Consider the following 16,679-nt stretch of genomic DNA (forward strand, 5'->3'; position numbering starts at 1 on the left):
TGAAAAAAAGAACTCTGAAGTCAGAGAAACAAAACATCTGGACACAATCAAGCAAAAAATAGTTCTTTAACATATTGTTCTCTCCATATAAACCACATAATCAATTAAAGGTTGTCAATGTTCTTTTATATAAACACTTAACTCCTATATCTTCCTTTAAATAAAAAGTCAGTATTTTTTAGAAATATTCATTTCAAATAAGAAGTTAGAGATGATTCAAAACCACAAGAATTTTGTTTTCAAACAACTATATAAATCATAAGGGGGAAAAACTAATCTGAAGTTTAAAAAAAGCAATTACAGAGAAACATTACCAATTTATAAAATGTAGATGCATTAAGTCAACAGTTTCTGGTGCCTAAGACCTTAAACTGCTGCTAACTTATCTAATACCTTCAAAAAGTTGACAGGTCAAAAGCAAACAGGAGTATCTAGAAGAACTCACTCACTAGGATAAGGATACTTTTAATTCAGATTCTACAGAAATCAAAGTGATGAAATGATAAAAGCCTTTGGTAAAAGTGAGCTCCCCAACTCTATACCCCTTTTGATAATCAAAGAATCACTAAAAGTTATCTTTGAAATAGCATTTACCAATGAATCCTCTCTGATTGTAAGACATGCATAGAAACTGCTATGTTAGAGGAGACTATAAGACATGCATAGAAACTGCTATGTTAGAGACTGAATTTTGCTCTGCGAAGTCAAATCTTTTTGTATACTCAAACATAAATAAAGAGGGATCTAGAGTATTCTCTACTCCTTTCAGGCAATTGTGTCAGTGATGATCTGGACTGCTACAGAAAACTTGTGAAAACCTTCTTATTCTTTCCTAGGTGGTATAGTGGATAGAGTATTAGGTCTGAACTTGGAAAGTTCTGAGTTCAAATGCTACCTCTATTCCACTTTCATATGTTTTGAAAATTACATCTCTCCTCAAAGCATTCAAAAATCACATTGTGACCTAATTCTTCTGTCTTTTGTTAAGATCTAACTGCTTTTCCTGGTTTTCATATATTCTTTAGTTCACTTTTTTCCCAAACATCAAATATTAAAATATTAGCCTAAATGTGCTCATTTAATGATAATCTATAAATCCAAAAGAGTAGGTCTTTGTCATGAAAATGTTGACATATTTCTTTTATTTTTCATCTGTTGTTCTCCTGTAAGTTTCATCTATGATCTGACTTACTTTAATATCGTAGCAAGTTTTCTATAGATTTGTTTCCCTTATTACAACCTTGCACATTTTTAAAGCAACAGGGCTGTTAATCTTCTACTACCCTTCTTCTGTACTATTTTGCAAAATATTTTAAACTATAAACTGGTATGAGCCTTACCTAACATGTCTCACCTCCTAGAAAAAAGAGCAAATATTTACTCATCGAGCTGTTTGTGTTGTAATGTTTTGTTTTTTAGCTCAAATTGCTTTACATTAGGCTATCGCCATTTCTTAGAAGTTTGCAACAATCTCTTTTCATGTATTTATTTCCCATTTTTGAGCATGAGTAGTTAGTTTGAATAATTCAGGTTGAGAATGTTCTAACTCCCTGCAGCATCTTCTCTTCGCCCTTTCAATTTGTTATTGATTTACACCTCTGATAAAATAAGTCAATGATCTGACTGCATATACTAAGCCTATTCAGAAATGAATCCCACATTGGTAATCATAGAAAAGTTCTACTCTAATGTCTAATCATGGGACAAAGGACTCTAAGTTGTGAAAGTTATGCTGGCAAATTCTTACTAAAATGGAGTGGGTTCAGATATTTGGTAATCAGAAACAAACCAGTTAAGATAAATATAAAGAGATTCATCACTAGTAAGTTGATTACAAAGTAATGAATTATTATTTGTTCAAAAGTAACACATGAAAGAAAACACATAAAATGCCCCTTGGTTTTGTGTTATAAGAACTGTGGGAAAGGGCTTTCAACAGAGGTTTTACACTTTCTTTATAGCACTCACTTAATTTAAGACTTTTAATGTGAATACCTGACCAATCATCAATGAGTTATCATACTTCTTACTACAGAAGTAAATCATATCATTATATTCTCAATATATAAATTCTCAGTATATAACTATATATGTTCCCATTTCATTAAAATGATCAATGTGAATATTTATCCATTACTTAACTAATTAAATTAAATTCAACAATTTAAGTGCTTTGTATGTGCAAGGGCACCATACCTAGGCTTGAGGAACACAAAGCTAAAAAGTGACCTACTACCCGGCTCCAAGAAAAATAGAGTTTATTGGCAAGTAAGGGTAAGAACATCTAAATAAATAAGTAAAATACAAAGTCAGGAGTAAAAGGTACAAAAAAGGTCAAGGTTCTACAGTAAAATGTGATTGCATCTGTTTCTCATTTAATGTTACAATGAAAATCCAAAAGGACACTGAATAATGTAGGAATAAAGCTAGTGTGTCTAATAGGGCTCCTCAAGAATGGCAATCCAGAAATAGGTCCCATGAACAAAGTAGAGAAAATGAAAACTTATCTGAAACCGTGAATTTCTGTTATGTACAATTCATTGTCTCTGTTACCTATTGTTCCTCTGGTTTACTGCAAAGATTGTGCTGCAAAGATTTTTTCCCAGTAAACTGCTGACTGCATTGATTTTGTGAGAAAAATTTTACAGTCTATGTAATTAAAATTTTCCATCTCATTTTCTATGATCTTTATCCTTTGTTTTATTAATAATGCTTCCCCTGTCCTCCTCCCCCCTTTTAATTTGTATCTGTCATACATTAATTTAAAAGTGAATATGGCATAAGTTCTAAGGTATTTGTCTAAATCTAACTTCTGCCAGCTTATTTTCTAGCTTTTCCAGCAGCTTTTCTAAAATAATTCATCATTACCCCAGGAGTTATATACTTGAGTTTACTGAACACTATCTTACTTGCACTCAATTGCTTCCAGATCATATTTACCTAATGTATATAACTGATCAATTTCTCTTTCTTTAAACAGCACCAAATAATTACTACTTTGTAATATAGTTTAAAATATGATACTAAAAAGCCTCCCTACTTCTGTCCAGGTTTTTTTTTTCATTTCTCTGTATATTTTTTGACCCTATGATCTTCCAGTTGAATTATGGTATTATTTAGTTTAGTTCTGAGACCAACTTCCATCTCAATTTATAGTAATTTAATAGTTTCTTCATTTCTAACATACTAAAACAGCCAAATATGAACAATTATCTCTCCCATTCTTAAAACAGCAAGGAGCAGCTAAGTAGCACAGGATATAGAGTGCTAGACTTGAAGTTAGGAAAAAAATGAGTTTGAATCTTTTCTCAAACATTTACCAGCTATGTGGCTGTGAGCAAGTCACTTAACCTTTACCCGACTCAGTTTCCTCATCTATAAATAGGGATAATAGCATCTAGCTCTCAGGGCAGTTGTGAGAATCAAATGAGAAAATCTATCAAAGGAATTTTATAAACTTTAGAGTGCTACATAAATACTAAGCACTAATATTATTCTATAGTGTTTTATAGTTGGAGTCATATTATTCATATATGTTATAAATATATGTATAATAGATCTCTGTAAGGGGACCCCACAAAAAAAATCTACATATCGTTTTTTTGGTTTTTGCACAGCAATGAATGATTGCCCAAGGTCATACAACTAAGTAAGCATTAAGTGTCTAAATCCACATTTGAACTCAGGTCCTCCTGACTCAAGAGTCAGTGCTCTACCTACTGTGCCACGTAGCTGCCCCTTAAAAATCTATATATTATCATATTACTTTAAATTGAATTTCTCTTCTAATATTTCTGCCAGCTTTGTTGGTAATATGAAGGAGTTATTCATTTTTATGAATGGTTTTTATCCTGCTACTGTATTTGTTCTATTATGTACAAATAGAGAAACAATTATGGAGTACCTACTATGGGCAAGCCTATATTTGGTATTCAATTATTTGCCAAAATTAAAAGTCATGCTTCTCAAACTTTCAGTAGAGGAATGAGACATGTATTTCAGGCACTGTCAAGTAGTGATTTGTTTTCCTTATTTGCACATACTTACTACTAGGAAGGGTTTTTGGAAGAGTTGAAAGAGGAGAAAGCAGAGAGGTATTGGAAAAGGACAGCATTTTTTTTAAAAAAACATCAACTATTAAAAAAATTCAGGGACAGCTAAGTGGTGCAGTGGATAGAGTATCGTCCTGTACTCAGGAGACCTGAGTTGAAATCCAGTCACAGACGTTTATTAATTATCTAGCTGTATGAGCATGTGCAAATTACTTAACCCCACTGCCTTGTAAAAATAAAAAAAAAATTCCCAGCACTATTTAATCTTGAAAATGACATTTAAGCTCTGGGTCTCAGTTTTTCATGTGTAAATGGAGAACATATTTGTACCATTTCATGTGATTTTCATGATGACAGTGCTTTGTAAGCCCTGAAATACTATATAAATGCTTTATTAATTCATAATTCTGCAGTACTCTTTACACTGCACAATTAATTCTGCCCTTACTGAAGCCCTAACCTGATGCTTCATCATGAGATAGAGATGACCTCAGGTTATCAAAGGATATGCCTACAAGTTCTCAAATTGGGAAAGCATTAAGTATGGGTCCAAAGCTTAGATGCATTATCTCAAATATTGTTATCTCCACTTTACCTCCAATGCTGGATTATTCAAATGACTCATATTTGTGTTTCATCTTTCTCTTATTTCAAAAACTGATTTCTAGCAAGTACACAGGTTCTTCTTGGTTAAAAATACTTCTACAACAATCTAGCCAACAACAAACTAGCCAAAATGGCCAGTTCCCATTTTATTTAAGTAAAGCATGTACCGAGTACCTACTGTGTGCAAATGATTATGCTAAAGACTAGAAAATTTGCAAAGATGACAGCCCCTACCTTCTTAAGTCTCATAATCAATTTCTTTAGAAGGATATTTTATCAATAACAAAGGTGAATTTAAGAACATATTTTAAATAGCATGTGTTCACATATCTGAAATAAACTTATCTTTTGGTGTAACTACTGAAGTTCTGAAGCCCAAAACAACTTATTTTGAGCAAATGATGAAACTGCAGAAAGACTTTTATTCGAATCTTTTGTCTGATACTTTCTGGTTTGTGACATGACAAGTTGTCCACTTTTCTAAGCCTCAGTTTCCTAACTATAAAATGACAACAAAAATATTCACAGTACCCACCTCACAAAGTTGGTGTGAAGATCAAATGAAATCAACTTATAAAGAATCTTGCAAACTTCAAAACATAACAAGTATCAGCTATTACTATTATTAGAGAAAAAATTCTGGTTCTATAGAACTTTATTGACTAAGGATCATATGGAAAATACAGAAAATATACAGAAAAAAAATTTAGGTTAACAGAACTTATGACCTTTGAAGTAAAAGTTTCTCAAACTGTTCCTTGGAATTTATGTGTTTTACACAATGTGAATAATGCCTACATGAGAATATTTCAATTCTAGGCAACTCTAAAATAGAAGTATCAAAAAATATTTTATCAAGTTCAACATTCATTGGGAAGATAAAAAAAGGATGAAGAGAGACAAGATGGCACAAACAAAAGACTAATATACTTGGAACAAAAAAAATTGGATTCAAATCACATTTCAAGCCTTGACAAACTGAATGAACATTCCTTCATCTTAGAAAACAGAAATATATAATAATATTTATACAACCTACTTCACAGGACTGTTGTGATAAATGTTCATTTGTAACCCTTAAGGTATTAAGTTAGTAATTGTAAAAAAAAAATTCTTGGTCTCAAAGAACAGAAAATGAAATGTACCCTCTTCTTGGCAGAAAGACAAAGAGACTAAGAAGTCAAAAATGCTGCATACATTGTCAGAAACAGATGTATTAAAGGAAGTTTCTGCTCAATGTTTTTCTTTGTTAAAGGACAGGTTCAATTCCCATGGGAGATGAGGGAGACTGTATCCAAATATAAATGCAATATAAAACAAAAGCCATCAATAAAATTTTTAAGTGCCACTTGAGTTACTATTTCTTCTCTATTTTGCCTCAAAGTAGGTTGAATTACCTTAAGGAAAAAGCATAGCTCTTCTAAGAACTCCAAACTTTTCCCTGAAACAAAGGGCTCATCTTTTAATATTAATATTCTTACAGTGCCATTGTTTTGGCTGTATATCATAGAACACCACAATTTCTAAAGAAACTGGAATTTAAGATGACCTAAAAGTCAATGAAGAGGTCCATGGTAAACATGATTAGGCTGCAGGACATTATAAATCAGACTTACAACTACTTACAAAACACTATATAAAAATATCATCAAAAAAAATGTTTAACTAGAAAAGAAAAAAAGGACAGTCCAATCACATAATGATATTGAGGGATAACCCATGAAGAGCATCAAAGGATAATCATAGAGAGCCTGATGTTCTATAGGTATCAAAACATCATCAAGATAATGCAAAAACATCTCCTATATTGTGTAGATCTCCTGAGATAAATTTACAGGAAGACAATAGGGATGCACTGTTTGCTGGAGGAAATACCCACATTGATGAGAACACAGATCCATTAAAATATCCATAGTAAAATATTTTATCTCAATATTTCATTAATCTCTAGAAAAATATGTTTGAACTAGAAAGAAATTCAGAAATCATCTAGTATATTCCCTTTTATAAATGAAAAAAATTGAGAAAGCCTCAAGAAGCTCTCATTTCCACTGAACCCTATGTCAAAAAGTAGTTTGGAAAATACATTTAAGTAAGTACAAGCTCATTTTACAAATGAACAAACTTGATCCCAAAAAAACCTGACCCAAAAAAAACTCAGAAATGACCTGATGGGGTCACACTGCTAGATCAGATAACAGCAGGCTTTTCTCTCCACAGCAAGTGCTTTTTCCACCACTGTCTCATGTTTGAAGTATTCTAAAGTATTGTTTATATGCATCACCCACATTCAGAAAGAAAAATTGCCAATGATGCTTGCCTCATTATTAAAACTGTTGCCTCTAAATAGACCTTTAAGTGAGTCAAGCACACAAACAAGCAAGAAATTTTTTTAAAATATATCTTCAATTAGTATATACATTTTAGGATGATTTCTCTAGATTCCATTTTAACAATAAGTCAAACAACAATTTTCTATTAATAGTGGTGAAAGCGAGTAAGAAAATTCAGATTCTCATCTGGGTTCTAACTGCATGATAGGTTCTTTCTAGAACCATATTATTTACCAAAGTACTAAAAATTATTACCTTTCCCAGAGATTTGGGAACTTTCTTTTTTGTGAAAGTCATGATCTTTGAATAGAAACTCCTAAAAACATATACTTTAATTAATATCCAGTGTGGGCTTTAGAGTTACTTAGGTTTAGAAAACTGAGTCTGGATATATGGTGATCTATAAATTCTAAATTAAAAATCAGAGTGGATAACAAACATGTTATGTTTGTGTCCTTCCTCAAATTTACACTTTAATTCTCTTTTGTTTTTATTGGTAGGCATTTGTTTTTAACATTGTGCTTTGGGTGGTATTGCAATAGCACAAATATGATAGACAAATAGACACTTTCTCTCAAACTACTGTTTACTAATAAAAATGAGAAGGAAAAAAGGTCCATCTTACATCTCAAAAACTATGACCATTAAATAGTCAGATTCTTTTTTGTAAGTCTCTCATCTTTATCTGGTACTAATCTACTAAAATATTTATACATATAGTATATAATTTCAAAAAGAGAATTCAATTTAAACCATAGACAAGATAGAGATCCTATTGTGAATAACTAATGTTTTACATTATAATCATCCCCTAATTTATCAACTGAAATTCAAATTTCCATTTATTTACTTCTTTTAAAACCACTCTAAAATTATAAATCACTTTATGAAACTCAATGATAACTGAGATTCAAAAATGATAACAGAAGAGATTTTTAAAACTTGTTCTAAAAATAGCTGAACTTCACTTCCAGCACTAAATGTACTCCTGAAAGTTATTTGTAAAACAAGTATTACATGTGAAATCACATTTTCCAAATAATACAATAATCTGAGATACTACTAGTCTTGCAATTTCTACCCACACTATTCTATTAAAATTACTCATTAAAGTCACAAATGATTTCCTAATTATCAAACACAATAGGCTTTTACCATCCTCCTGGACACCTCTATAGCATTTGACACTTTTGATAATCACTACATTATGCTAAACTACTACTAGACTGAATTTTTCCCATCTTTAGTATAATCTACATTCCCCTTTGAGTCTCCTCTCTTTTCTATATATTCTCCCTCCAAAATCAACTTTATTCATTCAATTGGCTACAAGTTATCAGAACGATTCCTCAAAGTAAATAAATAAACCTGACTCCTAAGAAAAGAAAAAAGTCAAAACATCTATTTCTGTCTACTAGATAAGATATTTCCAACTGTTAGTCCTCTAGACATTCAATGTGTCATAAAGTATTGATCTTACCTTTCCCATAAAAGAAAAAATCCTAACCAATCTCTCAATTTCCATATGTCTATTAATAAACTCTACTATTCTCCCAGTAGCCTATGTGTTGAGGTTACCTCTTTCTCCCAAAATGCTTTGTCATTTGTCAAGTCCTGTTGATTCTACTTCCACAAAATCCTTTTCTCTTCCCGCTATCATCACCCTACAAAAAGGCCCTTATTATCCCTCTTCTGAATATTAGTCTCTTAAGTGGTCACAATTACTTTACTCCAGTAATACTCCATTTCAATCATCTTTCACAATGTTGCCTGATTAATCTTCATGATACATATATAAAATAGATTTTGTCACTCCATACTTAAAGGCACTTCAATAGATCACTATCCCTAATGCCCACAAAATAAAGTTCAGAATTCCCACTTTGGCACTGAAAACCCTCCACAATCTAATATCAGTCTGCCTCCTCAGCTTTTCTTAAGACAATGCTTATTCATACATTTTAGTCAAATGGATAGTCAGTTTTCATTTTGACATTTTAGTTTACAAAAATGTGACAAAATCAAAAAAGGTTACAGTCAAGAAGAACCACAGAGATTATCTACCCAACCTCCTCAAGTCACAGATATAGAAAATGAGAGCTGAAAGTACTTTCCCAAAATCAGATAGCATGTTAAAATATGGGTCTTCTGATTCTAAGACCTATCCTTTGGACTACCACATACTTTGTGAAAGATGTAGTATTTGCATCTTAAAGGAAGATCTGAAGAGGGTCACAGTTAATGGCAAAAAAATGGGTATTGTTGACTTATTAATTAATATTTTTAGTGGAAAACTACATAGATTAAGTTCCATTCTTCCTGGTTCTCAAGTATTTAACAATGTAAATTACAGGACTAGATATACAGTATAGTGAAATATTTTCAACCAATAACATTTTCTCAGTTATAAAATTGATTAAAAAGCTAGAAGTACTTTAATCAGAGATTATAAAATCAAAGCGGCAATATCAATAGAGAATGCATTTCTCAAATAGGCTTAAGATATATTTATGTGCTACTCTAAAATTGTGAATTTTTGTGAAATTTTAAAAATAACACTAACAAGATGTCAGTCATCTACTTCACAAGTGTGTCAGAGTAAAGTACTGAGAAATATTATTCTACTATGCATAAACATTTATATGTGTGTGTGTGTATTTTTATATATGCTCAAAGGAAGAAGTCTTATTAGTCTTATTCTCCCAAAAGGTTTGAGCTGTATACCCTATTTTCATTATTAATAGATACTGAGGGGCGGCTAGGTGGTGTAGTGGATAAAGCACCGGCCCTGGAGTCAGGAGTACCTGGGTTCAGATCTGGTCTCAGACACTTAATAATTACCTAGCTGTGTGGCCTTGGAAAAGCCACTTAACCCCATTTGCCTCGCAAAAACCTAAAAAAAAAAAAAGAGAGAGAGAGAGAGAGACTGAAAGACTTTTTAAATGTAAAGCTCTTTTTCAACAAATATAGTCTATATTTTCTATGATAAATTCTTACAATTAGGCAATGAAAAATATTTTTGCACAAATATCAATATAACTTAACATATTGTGCTTATTATTAATATATAAGTGAAGTAATGTCTAGAGTAAAATATAATTTTTACTTAATAAATTTGAAAAATGCAAAGTCTTCCAACCTCTAAGAGGAACATTTACAAAATCAAATATCAGTAAAACAAAAAACACAGATAAATTATACAGTTGTATTTCCTTTACTAAATAATTATATAACAGGGTTCAGGAAAATATGAATCGTAACTCAGTCTTCCAAATACTATTTTACTCTTAAAAGAAATAAGAAAAAATCTTAGATTATAATTCTCCTTACTTCACCCAAAATTATTTTTGATAAATTCTGATAAAACTTTGAATAACCCCCTATCCCTTTACAATTAAGAGATTCCTTTTAAAAGGTAATTTCAGATTATATGCTTTTAATACATATAGAAACTCTAAGTAGTAGTCACTATACTCCCTAGGTCTGAAAAATAGATGTCCATTTCTTTTACATACACAACCAGTGATAACTTTGGTACTCCGAAAATTTTCTAGGTTTCTTGATCATGAAGAGATTTGCAAAAGTATAAGTATAGAACTTTGGAAGAAAAAACAATTTGGTATAAAATTGCCCCTCAATATAAGCAACAAATTCTATATATAAAAATGAAGAACCAGACACCTGAATACAAAGTACCAATTTTTTATAAATTTCCCTTAAGTTTTCCCCAGGGCAATGGAAAAAGTATTAGATTTGGAAACTTAAGACTTAGGTTGGAAGCCAGCCTCTGTCACTTAATCTCTGAGTAACCTCAGGCAAACACTCTACTTTCTGGACGTCAAGGCTTTAATCTATAACATGAAGAGGTTTAGACCTCTGAGGTCTCCTCCAGCTCTCCAGTTAAGATCCATTTTTAAATTCATGGACATTTAAAGGAAATAATACACAAAACGAATCTCAGAATTACAGAGCCTTATCATAAAGAATCACAAAGTGTTGAGAATGACTTAAGAGGTTATAGAATCTTGGGGCAGCTAGTTGGCACAGTAGATAGAGCCCTGGCCCTGGAGTCAGGAGTACCTGAGCTCAAATACGGCCTCAGACACTTAATAATTACCTAGCTGTGTGGCCCCATTGCCTTGCAAAAACTTAAAAAAAAAGAGAGAGATTATAGAATCTCAAACATCTAAAGCATCCCTAACAAGTGAATCTCCAGCCCCCACTTATGGACTTGTAGAGTGTCCAGTGATAGGAAACCCACTACTTCTACCCAGTTCACTTCTGAACAGTTCTAATTATTATAAGTTTGCCCTTTTGTTGAACTTTGATAGGCCTTTCTACAACTTCCACTGTAAATCAGCCCTCTAAAAACTAAGCAGAATACATCTCTTCGACATCTAGTTCTTCAAAAATCTATAGATAGCTATCAAATCCTCCTCTTTCCCTGCAATCTATCTCTCAAGGAAACTAGTTGGCACAGTAGATAGAGCATTGGCCCTGGAGTTGGGAGAACTTGAGTTCAAATCCAGCTTCAGACACTTAATAATTATCTAGCTGTGTGACCTTGTGTCTGGCCAAAAAAAAAAAAACAAAAAAAAAACACCTCTCTCTTAAGACAATAGTAAGTTTTCACCTACCTCTTCTGGATATACTGGATGTATATACTCTGGATATACTCTGATGTATCTAAGTCCTGTCTAAGCCCAGAACTAAACAGGACCACTAAATAGACTTTAAAAAAAAAAAAACCTTAAAAATACATTATTCAAAGCAAATACATCTTACCCAATGACTATATTTCCATCTTTACTCTTATTTTCTAAATATTTTATTTATTCTAATGGTCTCTATTCATAAGCACTACAAAAGTATTGCAATTAGAATAAACAGCATAAGGATTCCAGTTCACTTCTCCAGTAATCCAATATTGTAAAACCCAAATTAACTAATGTCAAAGGACTTCACATTTCCTAAAATAATTACGGTTACTTTAAGACCTCAAACTTTCTCTACTTCAGAGGGGCAAAACATGAGAAAACTTATAAGCAGATACACAAGAATATGTGAGACCATAGTACAGTGGCCAAAAGTACAAAATAGTATACAAATCTTTTATTTCTAAATTTTCTTCCCTAAAATTTTTTAGATATGTAACATAAAGAGAAATTCTTATCCCTTTCATTACCAACTTTGTGAGGATATAAGAAATTTAATGCTGTAAAGTCCATTATAAAACATCTGGAAATACCAAGAAGAAAAGCAATAAAACTATTTGGAATGATTCTGATTTATAGAGCATTTTTTAAGAAATTATTTCTGTTCATTACATAACTTTAGAATTAAAATTTTATGGAGTGTCAAATTTTAAATCATTTGATTTTTAACCCTCAAGGGAAACAATTTCATTTTCAGGGAGAAATATTTCCTTTGAATTGACTGACAAATTATGAAAAATTATCCACAAGAAGTCATTTAGTCCCCTTTCCAAAAGCCATATGAAATAAAAACTAAGACGCATCAATAGACAAACATTTGGGGGGAATATGCTTTCCTGCAACCAAATTACAAATTACTTGTTTGGCCAAAATAGATTGCAATGCAATAGTAATCAAACAAATTAGAGCTATAGTATAGGAATTCTGATAATTATGCAGCTTCTCAAAGGTGGATTAGAGGTTTCTTAACCAAAATTTTAAGCTATGATATTTAGTAATATTATTACAATTAAAAATTTTTGATTAATCAAGCTTTTATGATTCAAAAGCCCTTAAAAAATAAAAACAAATATTTCTCTTATCATTCTTATAATCATAAATTTAAATGCTTTCAATTTCAACTACTTCAAAATATTTGAACTTTATAATAAATGTAGGATCTATAACACATATTTGTTGAAAAATTAAAGCAAATTTTTTAAATGTTGAAACAACTTACAAGTCACAGCTTGTCAACATTAATCACTTATATTAACTTTTCAAAGTAAAACCATGTGTTCATTATAATCACATAAAGAAATATTATAAATAAGCAATTTTACCTACTAGATATTTATTTTAAATTTAATAATAAAGACTATTCAACATGGTTTTCTTTCTTAATCATTTCCAAACTTATTTTTCAATCCTTTCTGTTAGATCTACATCCTTCTCAATAACACTTTTTAAATACTTTCAATATACTATATACATTATATAATAGTTTCAATATACTTACATCATGCTTTGAAGTTCAAGAGCAAAACTCGTAGATTTCCCTGTGGCTCTTCCACTACTTGAGGTAGCAATAGTTGACATTGGACTAGCTGCAGTATTATTCATCTATATAAACAAAAGGAAATAATAAAGCTTGTAAAAATGTTTTAATTGTAAATAAGAGCATATGAGGAATGACAGTAATTATAAAATATTTAATAAAATATTAAATGTTTTAAATAACCTTAGTATAATCTATAAAAAAAAATCTCTTGCTCATCAACACAAGAAAACTAGAATACACTATTTTACAAAACAAATGATTATTACTACATTGCTGAATCAAGAAAGCAAATATCCCTTAAGGATTTAATACAAAATTCATTTGAGTAAGAAATGCAACTCTGTAAGACTAAGTTGCAGAATAGCTGCTTACTAATTGTGTTGATAAAAAGTATATCATGCCAGGTGCCAAATCTTGTTGTTTCTACCTTTATAGTATCACTTCTTTATATACTTTTTCTACTAAAGCAGTACAATCATAATTAAAGTTCTATCACCTCCCACCTGGAATATTGTAATAATCTTTTAATTAGTCTCTCTGCATCAAATCTTTTGTACTTCAATTCATTCTGCACTCAGCTGACAAAATACTTTTCATAACATCTAAAAATGACTATGCCACTGCCTCATTTATTCTGACTCCACTGGTTCCCTATTTCCTGCAGGATCAGATATAAAGTCCTTCAAAATCTGACTCTGGCCCCTTTTCCTATGATCCATCCATATTGTTCTACTTGCTGTTTCTCCCACAAATACTCCATCTTCCCTCTGTGATTTTGAACTGTCTACTTTCAGATCTGAAGAGTTCTGCTTCCTCTTAGAATTCCCAGTTTCACTCTTCAGAATGCCTTGATTTGTTTTCCCCTTCTACCTCCACCAAGCTGACAGAGTGTTAAAGCCTTAAGGCAGAGGATTCTTAACCTAGGATCCACAAACTTGTTTTGATTATTTGAAGGTTTTTTATATTTGCATTTAAAAACATTATTCTGAGATTATTGTTATTTATATGGTGTTTTAAGGCTTACAAAGCACTCTATATCTATTATCTCATTTCATCCTCAAAACAATCCAACTAACAAGAGGTATATTCTATTATCTCCATTTCAAAGACAAGGAAACTGAGGCATAGAGAAATTAAGTGACTTGCCAAGAGTCATACTACTAGTAAGAATATGAGACCTGATAAGAATATACAAAATAAACACAGGGTAATTATTTGAGAATTAGTTAAATTCAAAAATTGAAAAGAGAGGACTGAGAGAAAGATGATCTTTTATATAATGAATTTAAATGCTCAAGAGACATCTAGTTTGGAATATTCAATAGACAGCTAGTGATGAACAACTAGCACTCAGGAAAGAAAGGAGGGCTGGATCTAAAGATTTAAGATCTAGAAAGAGATTATTATTAATTATTATTATTAAACCCATGGCAGCTTATAAGGTCAATAAATGTGTGTGTTCAAGGTAAAAGAAGACGGGGGAAAGGAAGCTTTATAAAAAGCTCTGAATGCCAAACAGAAGGCCAGTTTATTGAGTATAGGAATGACAAGTCTGGGAAACTACTAAGTGCTCTTGACAGTAACAGAAGTTTGGAGCGGGGAGAAGGTTTTTAGAAAGAAAGATAATGAATTTGGTTTGAGACATACTGAATTCAATACAAGTACTAGACATCCAGTTCCATGTCTGAAACACCTGGAGATATGAAACTGGAGATCACATATGGTAGATTTTGGAATCATTGGCACAGAATCCATGGGAACAGAGCACAAAGTAGTCAGAGAGAGAAGAGAAAAAGACACAACAAATCCTTGTGGGACACGCAGGTTTAGTGAATATAGACCCAGAAAAGGAAGCCGAGAAAGAGAAGTCTCATAGATCAAAAGTGTCCTAAAAACCTAGAGAGAGGGGTGGCTAGGTGGCACAGTGGATAAAGCACTGGCCCTAGAGTCAGGAGTACCTGGGTTCAAATCCAGTCTTAGACACTTGATAATTACTTAGCTGTGTGGCCTTGGGCAAGCCACTTAACCCCATTTGCCTTGCAAAAAAAAATAATAATAATAAAATAAAACCTAGAGAGAGGAAAGTATGAAAGAGAAAAAGATGACTGATAATGTCAAAGGTTTCAAAACAAAGAGGAATGAAAAATGAGAAAAGTACATTAAATATGGCAGCAAGGAGATCATTGGTAACTTTGGTTAAGAGTAGTTTCAGTGGAATGATGAAGTCTGAAGTTAGATTGTAGATTAAGAAGAGAGTGAGAGGGGACATCTAGGTGGCACAGTGGATAGGGCACTAGCTCTGGAGTCAGGAGGACCTGAGTTCAAATCCAACCTCAAACTTACTAATTACTAGCTGTTTGACCTTGGGCAAATCACCCAATCCCACTGTCTTGCAAAAACCAACAAAAAAAAAAAAAGAAGAGAGTGAGAGGAGTGGAGATAAAGTTGTTTTGGTCAGGTGCTGAATCACAAGCAGGGATGAAAGGATCAAGTACAAGTTTTTTGAGGATGGAGAACATGGACCTATTTATAGGCAACTGAGAATGGAGACACTGAAGATAACTGACAATGCTATACACAGAGATTGAAGATAACTGAGAGAGAGGGATGATGGAGGAGCAAATCTGTTAAAGAAGACAGGATGGAATAGCATCACTTGTAGAACAGTTTGCCTTGGCAAAGAAGAGGGTCATTCTTCATGTGACAATGGTAAAGGAAAAGATAGCAGCAGAGAGCATATGAATGATATGAAATAAAGATGAAGAGAGAAAACATTAACTATCAGCAAATGGTCTCAATGTTTAAAGTAAAATAAGAGCAAGGCTCTCAGATGAGATTAGGGAGAGGGGAATCATGAGAAATTTGAGGAGGAACAAAAAAGCAAGCCTCTCACTGGCTCAGATTGGTGCAACATCATATTGCTCCCTTCCAATTTTTTAGAGAGCATGGTTTGTGCTACCCCATCTATACATATAATGCTGATAATACCTGTGCTGTCTATCTCCCCTTTCTCCACCATCAAATTTTTGCCAAGAACAATCTATTCTATTTTTCTCGCTATCTCACCATTTAACCCTCTGAAATCTGGCTACCCTACTATTCTACTGAAACTTTCTTCCTGAAAGATCAGCCACCTCTATACTGTCAAATCTAAATGTCTAATCTCAGTCTGACTTCCCCACAATATTCCTTAAGTGCTCCCCACCCTACCAAACCTACCAATCAAAAAACCCACCTTTGGCTTCCAAAGCACAGTACTCAACTTTAAGACTTCTCTTTAAACTCTTTAAAAGAGTTCCTTTCTTCATTTCTTGACTACTAAATCTTGTGCATCTCCTCCTTTGAATCTTCTCTTTCATACCCCAATCCCAAAAGTAGGCGTCAAAATTACTGTGATCTGTGGTCTTTAGATTCCTGAAGATCTTCTCTCTCT

General features: G+C 32.4%; 2 protein-coding genes across 6 annotated transcripts in view; one reads left to right on the forward strand and one right to left on the reverse strand.

Moving 5' to 3' along the window:
* The window catches only part of SUPT3H (SPT3 homolog, SAGA and STAGA complex component), a 682,254-nt gene that overhangs the window by 646,046 nt on the left and 19,529 nt on the right, over window positions 1–16,679 (reverse strand). For 4 of the 5 annotated variants that reach the window (XM_074237078.1, XM_074237076.1, XM_074237080.1 and 1 more), the window contains exon 2: window positions 13,205–13,308. In XM_074237078.1, coding sequence (XP_074093179.1) covers window positions 13,205–13,308 — 104 coding nt within the window. Of the gene's footprint in view, window positions 1–9,832; window positions 9,885–13,204; window positions 13,309–16,679 lie in introns of those variants that run through there. The other variant, XM_074237081.1, reaches the window with a different exon arrangement.
* The window catches only part of RUNX2 (RUNX family transcription factor 2), a 459,712-nt gene that overhangs the window by 20,657 nt on the left and 422,376 nt on the right, over window positions 1–16,679 (forward strand). The gene's annotated exons all lie outside the window — the stretch shown is intronic.

This window comes from Macrotis lagotis, chromosome 5 (genome assembly GCF_037893015.1).
Source record: "Macrotis lagotis isolate mMagLag1 chromosome 5, bilby.v1.9.chrom.fasta, whole genome shotgun sequence".
Classification (NCBI taxonomy): Eukaryota; Metazoa; Chordata; class Mammalia; order Peramelemorphia; family Peramelidae; genus Macrotis; species Macrotis lagotis.